Below are 17,920 nucleotides of genomic sequence, written 5' to 3' on the forward strand. Positions count from 1 at the left end.
CTCCATCTCCCGGAGTCTGTCACGTTGGAGCAAAGCTCCATACACCGCTCCATCCGGCTCCAGCGCTCTCGGGCGCTGGCCGCCCGCGGTTGTTCAAAGTCGGACTCCTCTGAGTGCACGACCTTGTTTGTTTTGTGTCTAGCCTTTCCGCCCGGCCGCGTGGATCTGGCCGGTGCGGAGGCGACATCGGGCACAGCTGATCCCACTATCGGTGATCCGAGTGCCGCTGGCTGCTGCTGGCTGCCCGCTGCTCCGCGGTCCTCCCTCTCCAGCATTGTTCTTACTGCCCTTCCGTGGAGTGGATATGGCCGGTGTGGAGGCGACATCGGGCACAGCTGATCCCATCTAGCCCACCAGCTTTGTCGCAGCCCGTTGGTTTCTCCACCTGAAATCAGCATGGTAAAAAACAAAAAGACCGCAGCTCTTACCTGCAGGTCCAGGTTGAAATTGTCGCTACGGGTGAACGTCGTTCCACCCCGTCTGCTGCCGTTATTGACTTGTCCAAAAGTCAACGGCCCTCTTTAAATAGTCTCCCGCCCGGCCGTGGTGTTCTGGCCGGCGCGGGACCAAAAGTCGGCACAGCTGATCCCTTACGGGGCTTGTGCCTTCAGCTGCTGCTGTCTCCCGCAACTTCGCGGTCCTCCCCAGTCAGCTTTACTTGCAGCACTTGTGGACACTATTTTGTCCAGCTTCCCCCCCTGTGAAAAAACCAGCGCGGGGAACATTAATTTTTGCTTCCCTCTCCCGCCCGGCCGGGCCCGGTGCGGGAGCGAGTCGGGAGCGAAAGTCGGGCACAGCTGTTCCCATTACGGGTGATTAGCGTGCCTTTGGCTGCTGCTGCCGGCTGCCCGCTACTCCGCGGTTCTCCACCGCCAGCTTTCCCGCAGCCTTCATGGATCCGGTCCATGTCTCCACCTAAAAGGTAAGTGGAAGGAACGCAGAGTCTTCTTACCTGTTGTTCCCGACTTTCAAATTCTGGAACGCAGAGTCTCCTTACCTGCTGTTCTTGGCTTTCAAATTTTGCCGCTAGGGGAACGTCGTTCCTCCTTGCTGTGACTTGTTGCAATGCGTGTAGCGATATGTCACGCATGCGCCGTGGCGGGGTTCTTCACGTAGTCACTCACGTGACTCCGAAGTAAAATCAAGGATCACTCACACCCCGGTGACTCTTTCTTCTCCCATCTGGCAGAAGGTACAAAACCTTGAAAGCATGAAGAACATAATCCTTGCTGTTATCAGACTACTGCACTACTGTACTCATGTGTGGTATATTTGCCTGGATAGCATGCAAAACAAAGTTTCTCTCCATATCTCAATATATGCGAAAATAATAACAACAAACCAATCATTAATAATAAATAAATAAACCACTCGACTGCTATTGTATTGCTCGACTGTTAAACTCTGCAGGTATTGTTCAAAGTCACATCAGATCCGTTTCATCCACATCCTGTGTTCAGGATAAAATGAGTAAGAAAATCTGATTCGTGTCCAAGAACTTTCTAAATAGTTTAATAATAACCATAACATTTAAGTTATCCTTGCTACAGTTAATCACAATCCTGCCAATAAATCTAACTACAGAGTTGTGAGAATTCTGCACAGTAGATTGACGTGTGGACTAAAAACTGCTTAACTTTGTGATTCATGTCTGTCATTAGACTTTTTTTACAAGGTATGAAATGCCAAATAATTTTGCTTCATTTCATTTGTATGTAGCTAAACAACAATAGGGAAAACTGATGGATGGTGACAGCATTACGAGGTGAATCGCCCATAGATTAACCATATAATAACCATATAACAATTACAGCACGGAAACAGGCCATCTCGACCCTTCTAGTCCGTGCCGAACACATAATCTCCCCTAGTCCCATATACCTGCGCTCAGACCATAACCCTCCAGATTAAGTTGCCCGTGAAGTTACAGTTTGGCTCATACTTACTCTGTAGGCTTGGCATGTTGGCATCTTCTGGTTTGCTTTTCAACAAGTGAGGGAGACGTGTGTACCTGTATCCAAACCCACATCCCTGGAAATAGAAATGGAGAATTAATTCACTAGAAAGCTCCAAAATAGTCTGTGTCTTAACATTAACATGTAATTATGTGAAGCACTTTGGGGTCAATGCAAGTTGACTAAAAATGTGCTATCTAAATAAAGAAATTTAATTTAATTTAATTAGTCATGAACATCCCCTTGCATCTAGCATTTTCCTACAGGGGTGTTCAAGCCAATAATTACAATTAGGCTCCAAATTCAAAGTAGTCTTGTGAAGGAAGTGAACAAGATTTTGCAGTTAGCCACTAGTTCAAAGAAATTAATACTTCTAATATGCTTTGCTGCAGACTGGCTCATTACTTCACAGTCCTAAATAGGGGAGGAATATCAGCTTGGTTCGTGGTCAGTCAACCTCTAAACAGTTTATGATTCCTCTAATCCAAAATTGGCATGCTGCTCAAACAGATATGAAACCCCAGATTCTTTGTAATACCAAGCTACATTCAGGTTAGCTACAAATTATACTGCAACTGAAATTGAAAAATGACTAACTAATAATAAAGATGGTTGCCAACAACTGACGTAAGATTTCTGTTGGGTCAACAAACAACAAGTCACATGCTCCAGAATGGGAAAACTAATCTAAACTCTCCCATTCACCTACGTTACAATGTGGAATATGGAATGAACTGACAGGATCTGAATGTTGCATGCACTCATATGTTGCATATGTTGTCCTGCTTAACAGAATTTTACTCTCGTCGAAAATATTTAAGGAAATAGTAACCGAGTTGGCACGTACTCACAGAAGGGGATGGCAATTCTAAACATTAGAACTGTAATTAATGCAAGGCTCAACAAGAGTGTGGGAGGGATCCATAGGAGAATGTGGGAATAAACAGATCCCAATCTGAATGGGCCACAGCCTAAAATTTCATCCATCTACTTCACAAATATTGTCTAATCTGCTGAGTCCCTCCAGCATTTTATTTTTGCAACAGACCAGGCTACTGCCCACCACCCATCCACCATTCACCAAGGTATCGGTTGACTCTCTGCCACTTCCTCATGTGCGCATTAGAAACATAGAAAATAGGTGCAGGAGGAGGCCATTCGGCCCATCGAGCCAGCACCGCCATTCATTGTGATCATGGCTGATCGTCCCCTATCAATAACCCGTGCCTGCCTTCTCCCCATATCCCTTGACTCCACTAGTCCCTAGAGCTCTATCTAACTCTCTCTTAAATCCATCCAGTGACTTGGCCTCCACTGCCCTCTGTGGCAGGGAATTCCATAAATTAGTTTACATTAGTATTACAATAGTATTACATTACATAAATTCCATTAGTTTACAGAAAATTAATTTCAATTGAAAAATTACTTAAAAATCAGCATTTTAGCTCCATTAAATAAAACTCCACAAAGTGAAACTTTTAAAAGTGGCTGCCAAAGAAGCAAAAGTAAGTAATGAATTTGTTCAATGATGCAGTATTTCTGGTCTGTGACTGTCAGGAAGAGTGATTGTGTGCAGGAATGACTTTAAAATAGCATCCTTTAGTTTTGTTTTGAGATAAAGAATGGATACAGCTCTTTGGCCCAACGTGTCTAGGCCAACCAACGATCATCCATATACACTAGGGACAATTTACAGACGCCAATTAACCTACACACCTGTATGTCTTCCAATGTGGGAGGAAACCGGTGTACCTGGAGAAAACCCACACTGTCACAGGGGGAAAGTACAACCTCTATACAAACAGCACCTGTAGTCAGGGTCGAACCCAGGTCTCTGGCGCCGTAAGGCAGCAACTCTACCGCTACACCACTATGCCACCTACTCACTAAATAAGTTAATCAGGAATCATACCACATTTCAAGTCATAAGCTACCCTTAAGTGAAAATAACGTATGTTAATGGAAGAGGAAATAAGGAGACAATAGGAGGCCTTTGAGTCCAAAGTGTGCATGTGCGTGTGTGTGGAGCTGCAGGAGGTGGGAGATGTCCTTAATAAATATTTCTCCATTATTTTTACTGCGGAGAAAGACATGACCTCCAGGGTCTTTGGGGTAGTTGATAGGAATATCTTGGGGATAGTTCGCATTACAATAGATGTGTTGCTGAATGTCTTAAAACTTATAAAAGTAGATAAATATCTGGGGCCTGATCAAGTATATCAATAAAAACATTGTGAAAAACAAGAGAAGAACGTGCAAGACCAATTTGTTGGGATACATGCATCATAGTTATCCATGGGCGAGGTGGCGGAAGAAGGTGCCTTATGTTCCTTTATTCAGGAAAAGCTGCTAAGAAACATTTGAGAAATAGAAACCAGGTGCGGTAAGTAGGTTGTGTTGGAAGGAACTGAAGATGCTGGTTTACACCGAAGATAGACACAAAATGCTTGAATAACAGCAGGTCATGCAGCATCTCTGGAGATAAGGAATAGGTGACATTTCTTCAGTTTGAAGAAGGTTCTCAACCTGAAACGTCACCTATTCCTTTTCTCCAGATATGCTGCCTGACCCATGGTAGGTAAGTTACTGGAGGAGATGCTGAGGGATAAGATATACATTTGGAAAGACAGGTTGATTAGGGATTGTCAGAGCAGCTTTCTACATGGAAGATTGTGTCTCACAAATTCAATTGAGTTTTTTGAAATGATCAAGACAGGTCGATGAGGACAGGGCAGCAGATCTAGTCTAGATGGGCTTCAGCAGGGATTCAGGAACAGCAATCTAATTGGCTTGATATTAAGAAGCAAACGGTGATGGTGGAAGATTGTACGCGGACTGGAGGCCTGTGATTAGTGGTGGACCTTAGGGATCGGTGCTGGATCCATTATTGTTTGTCATCTATATTGGGCAGCACATTGCTGCAATTAGTAGAGCAGCTGCATCAGAGCATGAGACTTAGTTTCGATCCTGATCTCAGGTACTGTACATGTGGGGTTTGCACGTTCTCCGTGACCATGTAGGTTTCCGTTTCCTCCCAAAGACGTGCAGGTAGATCAATTGGCCTCTGTAAAATTGCCCTTAATGTGTAGGGAGTGTGTAGAGGGAGTGGGTAGAACTGTGAATGGGTGATCGAAGGTTGGCGGTCAGCGAATGGCTGGTTTATTTGCTGTATCTCTAAACATAATGATTTGGATGAGAGTGTACAAGGCATTATTAGTGAGGAACAACAAATAGTATTTCAGACAGCTAAATGAGAGGTGTTGCATTTTATGGAACTCAAACCACGTTCGGACCTTCATAGTGAATGCTAGGACCATGGGAGCGTTATAGAAGCATAAGTGCATGGTTCTAGGAGCATAAGTGCATAGTTCCCTGAAAATGGCTTGACAGGGTGGTGAAGAAGGATTTTGACATGCTGGGCTTCATCAGTCAGGTTACTGAGTCTGGTTGTTGGGTCATTATATTAGAGTTGTAGAAGACGTTGGTGAGGCTGCACCTGGAGTTTCATGTTCAGTGTTCAGTATTGGAAAGATGCCATTAAGCTGGAATCTTAAGATTGTAGAAAAGATTTACAAAGATGTTGCCATTAGTTGAGGGATTGAATTATAGGGGGAAGCTGGGCAAGCTGGGAATGAGTTGAAATCTTATAGAGATTGTATAAGATCACAAGGGGCATAGATAGGGAAAATCTTTTTCCCAGGGTTCGGGAATCAATGTTCTGCAAATTAGGTTGAATCAGCTGTCGTCATTTCCTGCTATATACTTTCCATAACCTTCAAGCTCATTAGTTCAATTTGAATTATGCAATACTATTAAGGTCCAAGGAATGGGGTAATTAAAAAAAACAACAGGAAAAAACACTTGGTTAATATGAATCTATGAGACACTCTGGACATTCCACGGGGCTATAATGCAAATGTATTCCTTCCACAATGGAAGGACGGAGTCAATTTGTACACAGTGCAGTCACACAAAATGACCATATTACAGCAGTTAATGAACAAAAATATTAGTTAATGACAATCTGACCGCTTAATCGACACTTTTACTGTTAACAACCTATTATTTCCACTGCCACTGAGATCAGTACCCGTCGTTTTCTGAATTATCAGTTCTAGTCTTTGGATTACTAAATCAATCGCCATCTGCTCAGACGGACATAAACAATCCCAAACCATATTCAGAGGTGACAGGGAAGTTCTCAGATCTGCTGTGTGTGAATGTGTGTGAGTGATTGGTGGTGGTCGGAGGGGCCGTAGGCGCAGATTAGCAGCCACGCTTCCATCAGTCTGCCCCAGGGCAGCTGTGGCTACAGAAGTAGCTCACCACCACCGAGTGTGACTGAGGAGTGAATTAATAATGTGATGTAAAGCGCCTTGAGTATTCTAGAAAGGCGCTATATAAATCCCATCCATTATTATTATTATTATCACTAAAAGAGATTAATCTCTGGATTAATCTCATGCCTCATTACCCCACAAAACATTTATTCACCATAAATCGCCTTAGAACATTCCAAAGACACTATTTGTAATAGCCACCATTGAACCCTCAACATCAGTTATGATGTATGTGCATCAAATTGACTTCCATCGTCCCCACACCACAACAGTAAATGTGCGGCTGAAGTCTACCTGCTCCTATTACATTGTTAGTTCTTAAACTCCCAAATCCTTCATGATTACATTCTTCTATATTCTTTGCCAGAAGTTGCAACATTTTCCTGTACCATAATGATTGAAAATATGTACATTATTCTAAATGCAGCAGCACCATTTGTTAATAAAATGATGGAACACCTGATTTTATGCTCAGCATTAACCTTTTTATCTATTCCAAGATTTGATCTTGTTTTCCTACCACTATTGATCATTAATATGACAGCTTCAAGATAATGCCAATCTCTAGGTCTCTCTCATTTTCGAAGCGTGTAATTTTCTTTTTAATTTGAAGTATATTTATGTATGCCTTTGTCCCAAGCAGCTGATTGCATTTAACGTCACTGTCAGCACAATGTCGAAGTATATTGATGTCATTCTGTGGTTTTTCCTACTTATTCTAGGAGATCACCATCACCATTGTTTTATACTGTTAGTGAATTTAGCTTTGAGATTATCTGGCATAAGCTCCAGGTGATCTGAGTCTTAATCTATACTAGACCAAGTGCAGACCCGTTGGGTCTGTTCCTCCAACGCCCGGTTGCGGTGGTGGGGCTGGAGGGGCGGCATGCGGCGTCACACGCACTAACCACCCCCACACACACGCTAACTACCCCCCCTTGATATTATATTAATATTATTAAGAGAGGGAGGGGGGGTTAAAGAGTGAGGGCAGAAAGAGAATGGGGAGAGACAGAGAGAGAGGGGCAGAGACAGAAGGAGAGGGGGGTGGAGGGGAGGAGGAGAGGGAGGGTGGGGAGAGAGAGATGGGAGAAGAGAGGGGATGAGAGAGGGGGGTTGAGAGGGGGGGGTAGGGGAGGGGTGGAGGGCAGAAGGAGGCAGGGGGGGTGGGGGAGAGGGAGGGGGAGAGAGAGGGGAGGGGAGAAGGGGGGGGCGAGGGGAGGGCGGTCGAGGGGAGGGGGGTGTGGGGTAGGGCCGCCCAGCAGCCGTCGGCCTCAGAGTCAGCCTCAGCTCCATGGCCTCGCATCCTCGGCGCATCCCCTCTGTAGCCCCGGAGCCAGCCGGTTATCTCCGGGTCGTCACAGAGGACCGATTCCCGAACGCTTCGGACCCCGAGTACGGGGAGTGGGCGGGTGGGCGTGGTCCCGAGTGAGCCTGCGGGCCGCCAGGGAGGCACGGAGTGATCTGAGGACGGCGAAAAGCAGCGGGGGGACCAGCCGATCGTGGCTTCCGCCAGCGTGACAGAGCCAGGCCCGGGGGGGGGGGGGCGGGGAGGAGTGGAGGGGAGCCCGGCTGCCAAATGAAGAGAGAGAGAGAAGCGGCTTCTGACTCTGGAAACCCACAGCTGGAATGAGCGTGCAGGGCTTCACGAGCTGCGCCAACAGTGATGAGAAGTTTAAGCGCGTGATCCTATAACGGAGAGGAGTAGATTCAGCGCGTGAGGAGTCACTGCCCAGAGATCTGTAGAACAAAGAAGCTATAGCGGAGTGGAACTGTAGAATCTTTGTTCTGCAGAACATTCTCGATCTTTCTGCGCATTTTAATCCACAGCGGCAGGGGGGCGGGGCCTGGAGGCAGGTGGGCCTGGATTGGTGGGCATGTGGGCATTGTGACGTCAGCAGCTGGTGAGCGGCATTTATATTTTTAAAATTGAGTTTTGTGATCAATTTTATTCAAAATCTGTGGAAATAATTGACCAAGGAGTGGATTTCTGAACTCATGTTAAATCCCCACCGAAATTGTAAAAATCTCCGCGTTTTTGCGTCTGGTTTTCGAGGAGATACGTTTCACATGCAAAATAACACACACACATCCACACACACACACACACACACAGAAGGGGGAAGGGGCGGGGGAGAGGAGAGGGATATTTGCTTTTACAATTGCAAGTAAAACCTCTGTGCCATGAAGTAAGCCTACCCTCCAGAGTCGCACAAGGATCCAGTTAGTCTGTGCCCAAGGTCGCTGTTCATATGGAGCTAAGAGATTCTTCATCATGGCGAGACATCTGTAAAAACAAAAACATGGGACTCTCGAAGTACTCATTTTTATTAACAACTTATCGGCTGCATTTTTATAGACCTTCCTTGGCTTTGAGTAAATGGTTGTGACAATGTTTTTGAGAAGATGAAAAACTCTAGACTGCAATGTTTCCGGAACCAGATTTATTTGTTGCTGGAGGTATATCTTTAACCGTCTGCAAGAAATCGCGTTGGAAAAGCTGCTCTGTGGAACTTGACGTATGCTTCTGTCATACTGGTGCTCTATGAACAGGCTAACAATAGTTCAAACAACAAACTAGAGAACTCTGATGAAAATTATCCCTTTAATCACAGTTCATAACAACAACATCTCAACAGGTTTATCAAATTCTCAAATGCTTGTATTGTTATAAACAAGGTAACAGAGATCACCATTCTTTGGGCCACCATTTTTAACTTTCAGATATACAAAATTTATTTTGCATTGAACTTGGCAGGGTGCATTTAACAGAGGATCAGCAAATGATTGACTGTTATCTTCAATGTTTGTAACAATGAAGTTTCTAGCTAGCAAACTGCTGATGTGAAGCATGCTAAACACATTCAACTGTTACTGTTCTACACCGTGGAAAACTGGGGTATAGGAAGTGCAGGAAGAAAACATTTTCTGACAGCATAAACTTTGGTCAGAATTACAACTGCACCACCCATTAGATCTTGCTTTGGTGGGTTCTTATTATTTTTCACTTTAACAGCCTCCTCCAGTCTCACAGGACTACACAATGGGAGAATGTCATCCAGGTTAAAAAGGTTTCTACTTTGAAAAATTGGTGCAGGAGTGGGCCATTCGGCCCTTCAAGCCAGCAGCGCCATTCAATATGATCATGGCTGATCATCTAAAATCAGTACCCCCTTCCTGCTTTTTCGCCATATCCCTTGATTCCTTTAGCCTTAAGAGCTAAATCTAAAGGGCCTGTCCCACTTGGATGACCTGATCCATGAGTTTAGAGGACCCGAGTTGAAAAAAATGTCAAGGTTGTGTTGACTCGCCAAAGTAAAAGACCTCCTACGACTATGTCTACGACCTCCTACGACCCCCCCTTGACCTCAGTCTTCCACACCTAAACCCAACTACGACTAGCTACGAGTGGGAAATTATCACATGATAAAATGATGTCATGTTTGCATTTTTTTTCTCGGGCCAGTTACCGACCTACGATTACCTACGACTACCATCACAACCTACTACGACCTACCTGCGAGTAAAAAGTATCAATTTTTTCCATGCCAACCTTTTTTTTACTCGTGGGCATTTTTTGTCAGGCTGGAAATAATGCCGCGACCTACTTGAGGCCACGAGTAGGCGGAGACCACTCACGAGCATGAGGAAGAGTTTCGAAGACCTCCTACGACCTCGTGGCGACCATGCTGCGAGTATGAGTCAAGGGCAAACTCAGCAGAGGTCGCCAATTAGGTCGTGAAAGTGGGACAGGGGCTTAACTTTCTCTTGAAAACATCCATCGAATTAGCCTCCACTGCCTTCTGTGGCAGAGAATTCCGCAGATTCACAACTCTCTGGGTGAAAATGTTTTTCCTCATCTCAGTCCTAAATGGCCTACCCCTTGTTTTTAAACTGTGACCCCTGGTTCTGGACTCCCCCATTGGGAATATTTTTTCCTGCATCTAACCTGACCAATCCTTTAAGAATGTTATATGTTTCTATAAGATACCCTCTCATCCTTCTAAATTCAAGTGAATACAAGCCTAGTCGACCCATTCTTTCATCACATGTCAGTCCTGCCAACCTGGGAATTAACCAGGTGAACCTACGCTGAACTTGCTCAATAGCAATAATGTCCTTCCTCAAATTAGGAGATCAAAATTGCACACAATACTCCAGGAGGACCTGGGAGAAGAAGGAGCTTCCACCGCCGGCCCACGGCCAACTTCTACCGTGGACCCGGCGTGGACTTACCATCACCCCTAGAGGGGAGCTTCGACCGCCGGCCCTGCGGTCTTTCTGGCTGCGGCGGGGACTTTAAATCTTCGACCGCCGGCCTGCGGCCTACACCAACCTAAAGTCGCGGTCTCCGGTGGGGAAGAGCCGATCCTGGACTGACTCTGGACTCTCGTCCCGACCACAGGGGGAAATGGAGGAGGACTGGCCAAATTTTGTGCCTTCCACCACAGTGATGAATGCTGTGGTGGATGTTTGTGTTAAATGTTTATTGTGTATTGTGTGTTCTTTATTATTGTACCGCTGCTGACAAATTCATTTCTCTTGCACTTTATGTGCAATGTGACGAATAAAACTGATTGTATTGTGTGGTCTGTACCAGGGCCCTGTACAACTGCAGTGGAACCTTGTTCCTAAACTCAAATCTTCTCGCAATAAAGGCCAACATGCCATTAGTTTTCTTCACTGCCTGCTGTACCTGCACAACCGTGCTCAATTTAGATTTCTCCCGTCACTTGAGATCAAACCTATGAATTGCGATTTCATCACTAGATAATAACACATTGCAAAGCTAACCACCAATTGGCAATATGTTCAGTGAGTCTCTTTTGCACATGTAATAACCAATAGTGTTTGTACTTACTGCTCCTCTGGGATGCGCTCAACAGCTCGCAGAGAGTGTGGGTAGCAGACGTAGCTAGCGAGGGCCTGCATCAGAGAATCCTTAATATCTAAATGAGAGAGAAAGAGAATGAGCGAGGGTCAAAGTATTTCATTGTTTAAGGACACCATAGATTAATACTGTGGAAATGAATAATTTCCATCTTACAAAGCAGCAGTGCTGGATAGGCTGGATGCATAATTAAGTTTGTCCTGTACTGTATAATCACAAATCACACCCTATCCAGAGGGAGGGGACCAGTCTCATGAGTCAGGAATGAACAAGAAACATAGCATAGGAACAGGCCCTTCAGCCCACAATGTCTGTGCCAAACATAATGCCAAGGCCAACTCTTATCTGCCTAAATTCATATACCTCCATTCCCTACGTATCCAAGTCTATCCAAACTCTAAACCAGGCAACATTCTTGTAAACCTCCTCTGCAACCTTTCCTTTTTTTTTATCCACTTAAATTTTTATTGATTTTTAAGAGATATATACAAAACAGTGCAACACCATCACCATAAATAAAACAAAGTAAGAAAAACAGCAATCAAAATAAAAAAAATAAGTAGATAGGGGGAAAAAAAAAGTAAATAAATAAAAAAATTGGAATAGGACCGTGTGGTTCACTTACCAAATTAAAAAAAGAAAAAAATTACATTGATCAGTTATCTGGAGATAATTCAATATTCATACCATCTAGTTCTATATAACACAATCTTCCCATATCTAGCTCGGCATTTATCTAATTGGTGTCATGGCTCAAATAAACAGTCCATTTTTCCCAGATCTTCTCAAATGAATTCTCCTTGACTCTCAAGGAATATGTCAATTTCTCCATATTAAAGATGTCTTGCACAATTTCTAACCACTGTTCCTGTTTTGGACTTTTTTCATTAAGCCACTGCCTGGTAATGGCCTTCTTACTTGCTGCAAGCAAAACTTTAATCTGAGATCTGAATGAAGTGGTGAGAGATGGGTCATGGAAACGTGAAACAGAATGAAGATCTAAGACCAGGATTCAGAAAGGGGTTGATGGAAAGCTTGTGTCACAAGTCTGAGACTGATTGAATTGTGGCTTGACGTGTGATACTGTGGAAACTGTGAGTGCCTGTATCATACAATCAAGAGACTGAATAAAGCTAAGTCTACTTTCACCAGCTGTCAGTGATGTATCTATAAATGTGAATTCAACACAACACATGGTAACTGCAGCAGAATTGAAACAATGGGCATATCTCCTGATGCACCAAATCCACACTTTCCTGCTCCTACATCACATTGTTCGTTCCAGAGTGGCCCCAGGTCAGTCTACTACTGGTAGCACAGCTCCAAACTTCAGCATGACGTGAAACCCCGAGGGCTGCCTCAACAAAACCAGTCTGATGGACTCAAGAATGGCTTTGGCAGCCCGGAGTCTCTCTGCACACCCACCAGGCTCTCAAGCAGACAGGCTTCAAAGCTGGCCACATAGTGGAGAAGTTACATTCAGTAACAATTGGGACATTTTGTAAAATTTAAAAACGTTTAAAGTTAGAAATATTAGAGTTTTTAAAACATTTATTTATAAAAATTCAATTGAAATCATTAAGACTAACATAAATAAATAATAATGCAATGGAGCAGCTGTTTTCCCCAGCAGCAATTTTCTCTCATTGATCTGAATGGAGATTGCTGTGCTTGTGCTGCACATTTAATCCGGCATATTAAGTCCCAGTAGGAAAGAGGAAGATCAGGAACAACAATCAATCTGCTAGAGGATCTCCGCCAGTTGGGCAACATCTTTGAGGGCAAGGGGAGAGGAATTGTCAATATTTCGGGCCAAGACCATGCATTGCGGTGGAAGATCAGGCAGACCCTCTGTACTGAGTCCCCCACCAGAGCAGATAGGGGTGCCAAAGGTGCTTAGGCCAATGTTAGCACTGGAAATCGAGTCTCCCTCAGGGATTCCCAGGCAAGACCTAGATATAATTTCTGGCATTGGGATAGAAGATCTACCAAACCTTAACAACTGATCCATTCTAATACTCACCATCATCCTTAGACCTGTAACATTTTAAAAGTATTAGTGATTTATTCAAGCTGTTTGCAAACAGAACTGGGAGTGTCCACGTTAAAGTATCAACACCTTGTTCATGTACCCCCTACACCTAAGAAGCAAACCTGCAGCTATCAAATTTCCCATTTGTATCCGAATTTGGAGCAACTGGTGTTAACCTAAAACTTCAAATTCAGAACGCTAAGAAACCTATCTTGCTAACTAATTATTAAAATAGCTTCACAAGTTGAAGATATAGCTGCTGGGAAATGAAACAAAAAAACACAAAGTGCTGGAGTAACTTAACAGGACAGGCAGCATCTCTGGAGGACATGGATAGGTGACCGTCCAATTCAAGCAAGAGTTGAACAGAGTCCTCTCTGCTCTACTCCAAAGCAACACCCTCAGATGAGCAGTTTCTACTGCATGCAACAAGTTCCTCATCCCAAAACCAGTAAACTGATGTGTGAAGGATTCCTAAATCAGCATCAAACATCCCTCGTGGACAGAACATTTAGACTGTGGACAATTAGCTTCTTTGAGTTGATCTTATTCCTTCCAGCGGCCATGGTCAACTTCACCAAGGATTGTACTGAATCAAGTCAGACCCGACTCGTAATACCTCACCTGTTCCCACAATTCGAGAGTCAGCAAAGTGCTTGGCGAGGATGGCAGCTAATCGGCTCAGTGTCTCTTGATACCCTGTGGATGAAGGTATTATTTGCATTAGGCCTGTATATAACTGTGCATAACCACATTTTTCTCACCAGATACCTTCTCAACTATCAATGAAAAGTATACAACATCTCAATACAGAATCAATTACAGAAATGTGTTCTGTGCTGTGTTCTTATTTTGAAAATGCGACTACCCCTGTGCAAATTGGATAGGCAAACCGTGCCCTTGTTCATCGTTCACCTGCAGCTTATGTGGTTACCAATCCTGCTCCCAGTTACTCAGTCAACCAACAAGTACCAGTGCCTTAAGGAAGCCTGCTCACCATCTCGATGGGGTAATTCGTCACACTGTTTGGCACAGTTCCAGGATGATGTACCAGAAACTCAATCCCTCAGATCTTCGATTGCAGAAATAATAAAAATAAATAAGGATGATATTTTCCCCATTAATCCTGCTGTGCTGTTAAGTCCTCCCTGTTCAAAGAAAGGAGTGGGTAGCATTCTGTCAGTTCCCTGCTAATACTGGATCCTCCACTACCAGTAGGTAGCTCTCAAACAGTGGAGCTCCATCTGCTTAATCGGAAAGGCTGAAGCATTAGCTCAGTAATAGATGCTGTTCCTCGATCTTCCATTGGGCGGGAGACCAAAGACAGGTGCATCAGTGGGGATGGGATGGAGAATTAAAACGACAAGCAACAAGAACCTCAGGATACAGACCGACACAGGTATTCCGTAAAATAGATATCAATTCGGTTTCTCCAAATTGCAAAGGATGATCCATTGAATGCAGAGGCTAATGGGTGAAGGTGAGGCCTGTGGGATACAGATGAGATGCTATGTAGAGACTGTCAACTATATTGCCAAGCAGACGTTGCTAATAAAGACATGATATTGACCATCTTGATTTTTCCCACACCCCTTTACTCACTCTAACCTACCCGCACCTGAAATTGCATCACTCTGTTCACTATGAACCAACTCTTATACCATCAAACTACATCTCCAACTATTTGATGCAATCAGCTGCTGCAATTATTTAATTGCAATGTGAACACAATGGGCTGAATTTTCCTGAGAAATACTGGCAGATCCACATGGAATGTGTATCACTTCTCTGCACGATTGTCTACAATCTGAGGATTACCTCAGAAATGTGCTGGAAATTGAGTTTATATTTCTTGATGTGTAACCGTTGAGATTCTGCCAACTATGCACCGCCACTGGAAACTACAGGAGACCAACGAAGCAATAACTTCCTGCATTCCACAGCACCAAAACTGGAGCATGTGTCTCCTGAACCTGTGGCATGTTAGAGCTAGCATAAGTTCAGCAACTCCATTGATGTCAATGATGTGGAATTGCTGCAATGGAGAAAGCTGAGCTTTGATTTGAATTTGTTGCATATTTGTTTAATTTATTGAATGTTTTGTTTAAAATGTTTCCAACATTTTATTATTTTTTAATTTTATAACAATTGAAGTAGCCTGATCAACTTTTAACATCTTGATATCATCTTTGAAGGTTCTCACATGTCTGAGATATTGTACGAAGTTTCGACTAGCAGTTTGGCCGAGGGACATGGTTTACCTCACTGTCAAAGATTTTCATTTTCTTTCTTAAGCAGGAGAATGATTCTAAAGGATGCCTTTGGTGACTGGAGGGCATCAGTTAGATTGGATAAGTTGGGACTTTCCCTGGAGCAAAGGAGACTGAGGGTGACCTTATAGAAATTTATAATATGAGTGTCATAAGTAAGGTGAATGGTTACAGGCTTTTTTTGCCCAGGGTAGAGGAGTCTAAAATGAGTGTGCATTGGTTTAAGGTGAGAGGGAAAAGATTTAAAGGGGGTTGAGGGTTAAGTTTTCACACAGAAGCAGGGAGGCAGAGCACATCTTTGATGAGAAGTCCAGAACTACATCTTATATGAACTAACACAAATTATTCTGATCAAGGACAGGGTTCAGTGGAGGAGACATATTTCGCATTCCGGAAGTGGCGGCGCCGGGAACGGCTGCGGCTCGCCTGCAGTCCGTTTGTCTTTTACTTTTTTGGGTTGTATTTTTTCGTTTTGTCTAGTTACGTTTTTGGTTTTTAGGTCGTGTTTATGTGGGGTGGGGGTGGGGGGGTGAAACGGGGCTTGCTGTCTCTCCCTACGGGGGAATACGACCTTTTTGTCGTATCCCCCTTCTCTGCCTCCGTCTACACTGAGGCCTAATGGCGGAGCTGGCGACCTCGGGACTCTGGAGGCAGCTGACAGGACTCGCCCTGAGCTCCCGTGAGGGTGGCCCAGCCCGGGGCTGGAACTGCGCTCTCGTGAGAGCGGCCTGGCGAGGGGCTGAGAGACTTTCCCGTGAGGGGCTGTGGCCCGTCGGAGTGGCCCAGCCCGAGGGAGAACGGCACTCACGTCGGAGTGGCCCAGCCCGAGGGAGAACGGCACTCACGTCGGAGTGGCCCAGCCCGAGGGAGGACGGCACTCACGTCGGAGTGGCCCAGCCCGAGGGAGAACGGCACTCACGTCGGAGTGGCCCAGCCCGAGGGAGAACGGCACTCACGTCGGAGTGGCCCAGCCCGAGGGAGAACGGCACTCACGTCGGAGTGGCCCAGCCCGAGGGAGAACGGTACTCACGTGAGGGCGATCCGGCTCGGGGCTGGAACGGTGCTCCGGTGGCTGGGACGGCGTTCTGAGGCGGTGACCTGAGTCCTGGGTTGAGCCGCGGGTCAGCGGCTGCGTGTGCTGGACTGGAGGGCGGCAGCTTCGACCACCCCCGGGCCGCGGTGTTTGAACCGGCCCGTTTGCGGGGTTCGGTGAGCCGCGGGACTGTTGGTACCATCGCCCGGTGGGGAATCTCCTCAGCGCAGAGGGAGAAGAGGAGGGAAGAGACAGTAACCCTAAGATTTTTGCCTCCACCACAGTGAGGAGGTGCTTGGAGGATACACTGTGGTGGTGTTAATTTGTGTGTATTGTTGTTTATTATTGTATGATTGTATGTATGACTGCAGGCACGAAATTTCGTTCAGACCGTAAGGTCTGAATGACAATAAAGGTATTCTATTCTATTCTATTCTATATCAAGTGACGCAACACCCATTGTGGAAAATACTCAGAGAAAGGGAACAAAGTGTCTTCCAATAACTATTTGCATTCATATATAATATCATAAAATCACCTCAGGCACTTCACATGATGAACATATTAAACAAAATATAACACCAATCTTTAGAAGCAGTTGATAAAAGTTTGAGTCTGACTGGTAAATTTAAATTTAAAGATGAGATATAAAGAGAGTTTAATGAGGATATTACACAGCTTAGGACCTTGACCATCGCTTGCATCACTTACAAATGTAGGATATCTGCAAAAGATTTAACAGTGCAAGGAAGTTTTGAATAAACTTACAGACAAATGCTCTAGGAGCAGAAAGTCTTTCCAAATCCTTGAAGATTGTTCAACCTACCCACCCTCCACTTACCAGGCAGCTCATCCATGGGGTTGACTGGACTGAAGTAATTCTTCAGAGCACTGTAGCTGTTCATGGCAACATTCATGTAGAACTCCGGCATGAAAGCGAATAGCGTCTTAGTCCGGTCGCTGTGCTCAATTACTCTTATGCACACCTGCAGCAGCCAATAGATGTCTAACATCTTCTCCTGAAACATGTAGTAATTTTATTACAATCATAGAAAAATAAAATGAATCTTTAGAAAATTCAAATTTCTATCTAGCCTTACCTTTGGATTAACCATTTGCGGGACCCTTGTTTTTAAATAAACTTAAAATTAAAGGGCCAGTCCTACTTAGGTGATTTTTTTGCCGACTGCCACAGTCGTAGCAGGTCGCCGAAAAAGCGGCGACTGGACCTCCCCACGACAATGTCTACGACAACCTACCACCTAGTCAACATCAAGCTACGCCAAGCTACTGACAATCGGCGACACAATCGTCGCGATTTAGGACGTCCACCTACGACCACACCAAGACAACCCACCACCACACAGGTGACAACCTACGACAACTGAAGTCAATCTAC

At 44.7% G+C, this 17,920-nt stretch overlaps 1 protein-coding gene across 4 annotated transcripts in view; it reads right to left on the reverse strand.

Annotated features, from left to right (window-relative positions):
• The window catches only part of rnf123 (ring finger protein 123), a 204,342-nt gene that overhangs the window by 93,607 nt on the left and 92,815 nt on the right, over window positions 1–17,920 (reverse strand). For all 4 annotated transcript variants that reach the window (XM_033036858.1, XM_033036859.1, XM_033036857.1 and 1 more), the window contains exons 27-31: window positions 17,363–17,540; window positions 13,843–13,917; window positions 11,157–11,244; window positions 8,495–8,582; window positions 1,947–2,031 (exon numbers count right to left, since the gene is read on the reverse strand). In XM_033036858.1, coding sequence (XP_032892749.1) covers window positions 1,947–2,031; window positions 8,495–8,582; window positions 11,157–11,244; window positions 13,843–13,917; window positions 17,363–17,540 — 514 coding nt within the window. The remainder of the gene's footprint in view (window positions 1–1,946; window positions 2,032–8,494; window positions 8,583–11,156; window positions 11,245–13,842; window positions 13,918–17,362; window positions 17,541–17,920) is intronic.

This window comes from Amblyraja radiata, chromosome 18 (assembly GCF_010909765.2).
Source record: "Amblyraja radiata isolate CabotCenter1 chromosome 18, sAmbRad1.1.pri, whole genome shotgun sequence".
Taxonomy (NCBI): Eukaryota; Metazoa; Chordata; class Chondrichthyes; order Rajiformes; family Rajidae; genus Amblyraja; species Amblyraja radiata.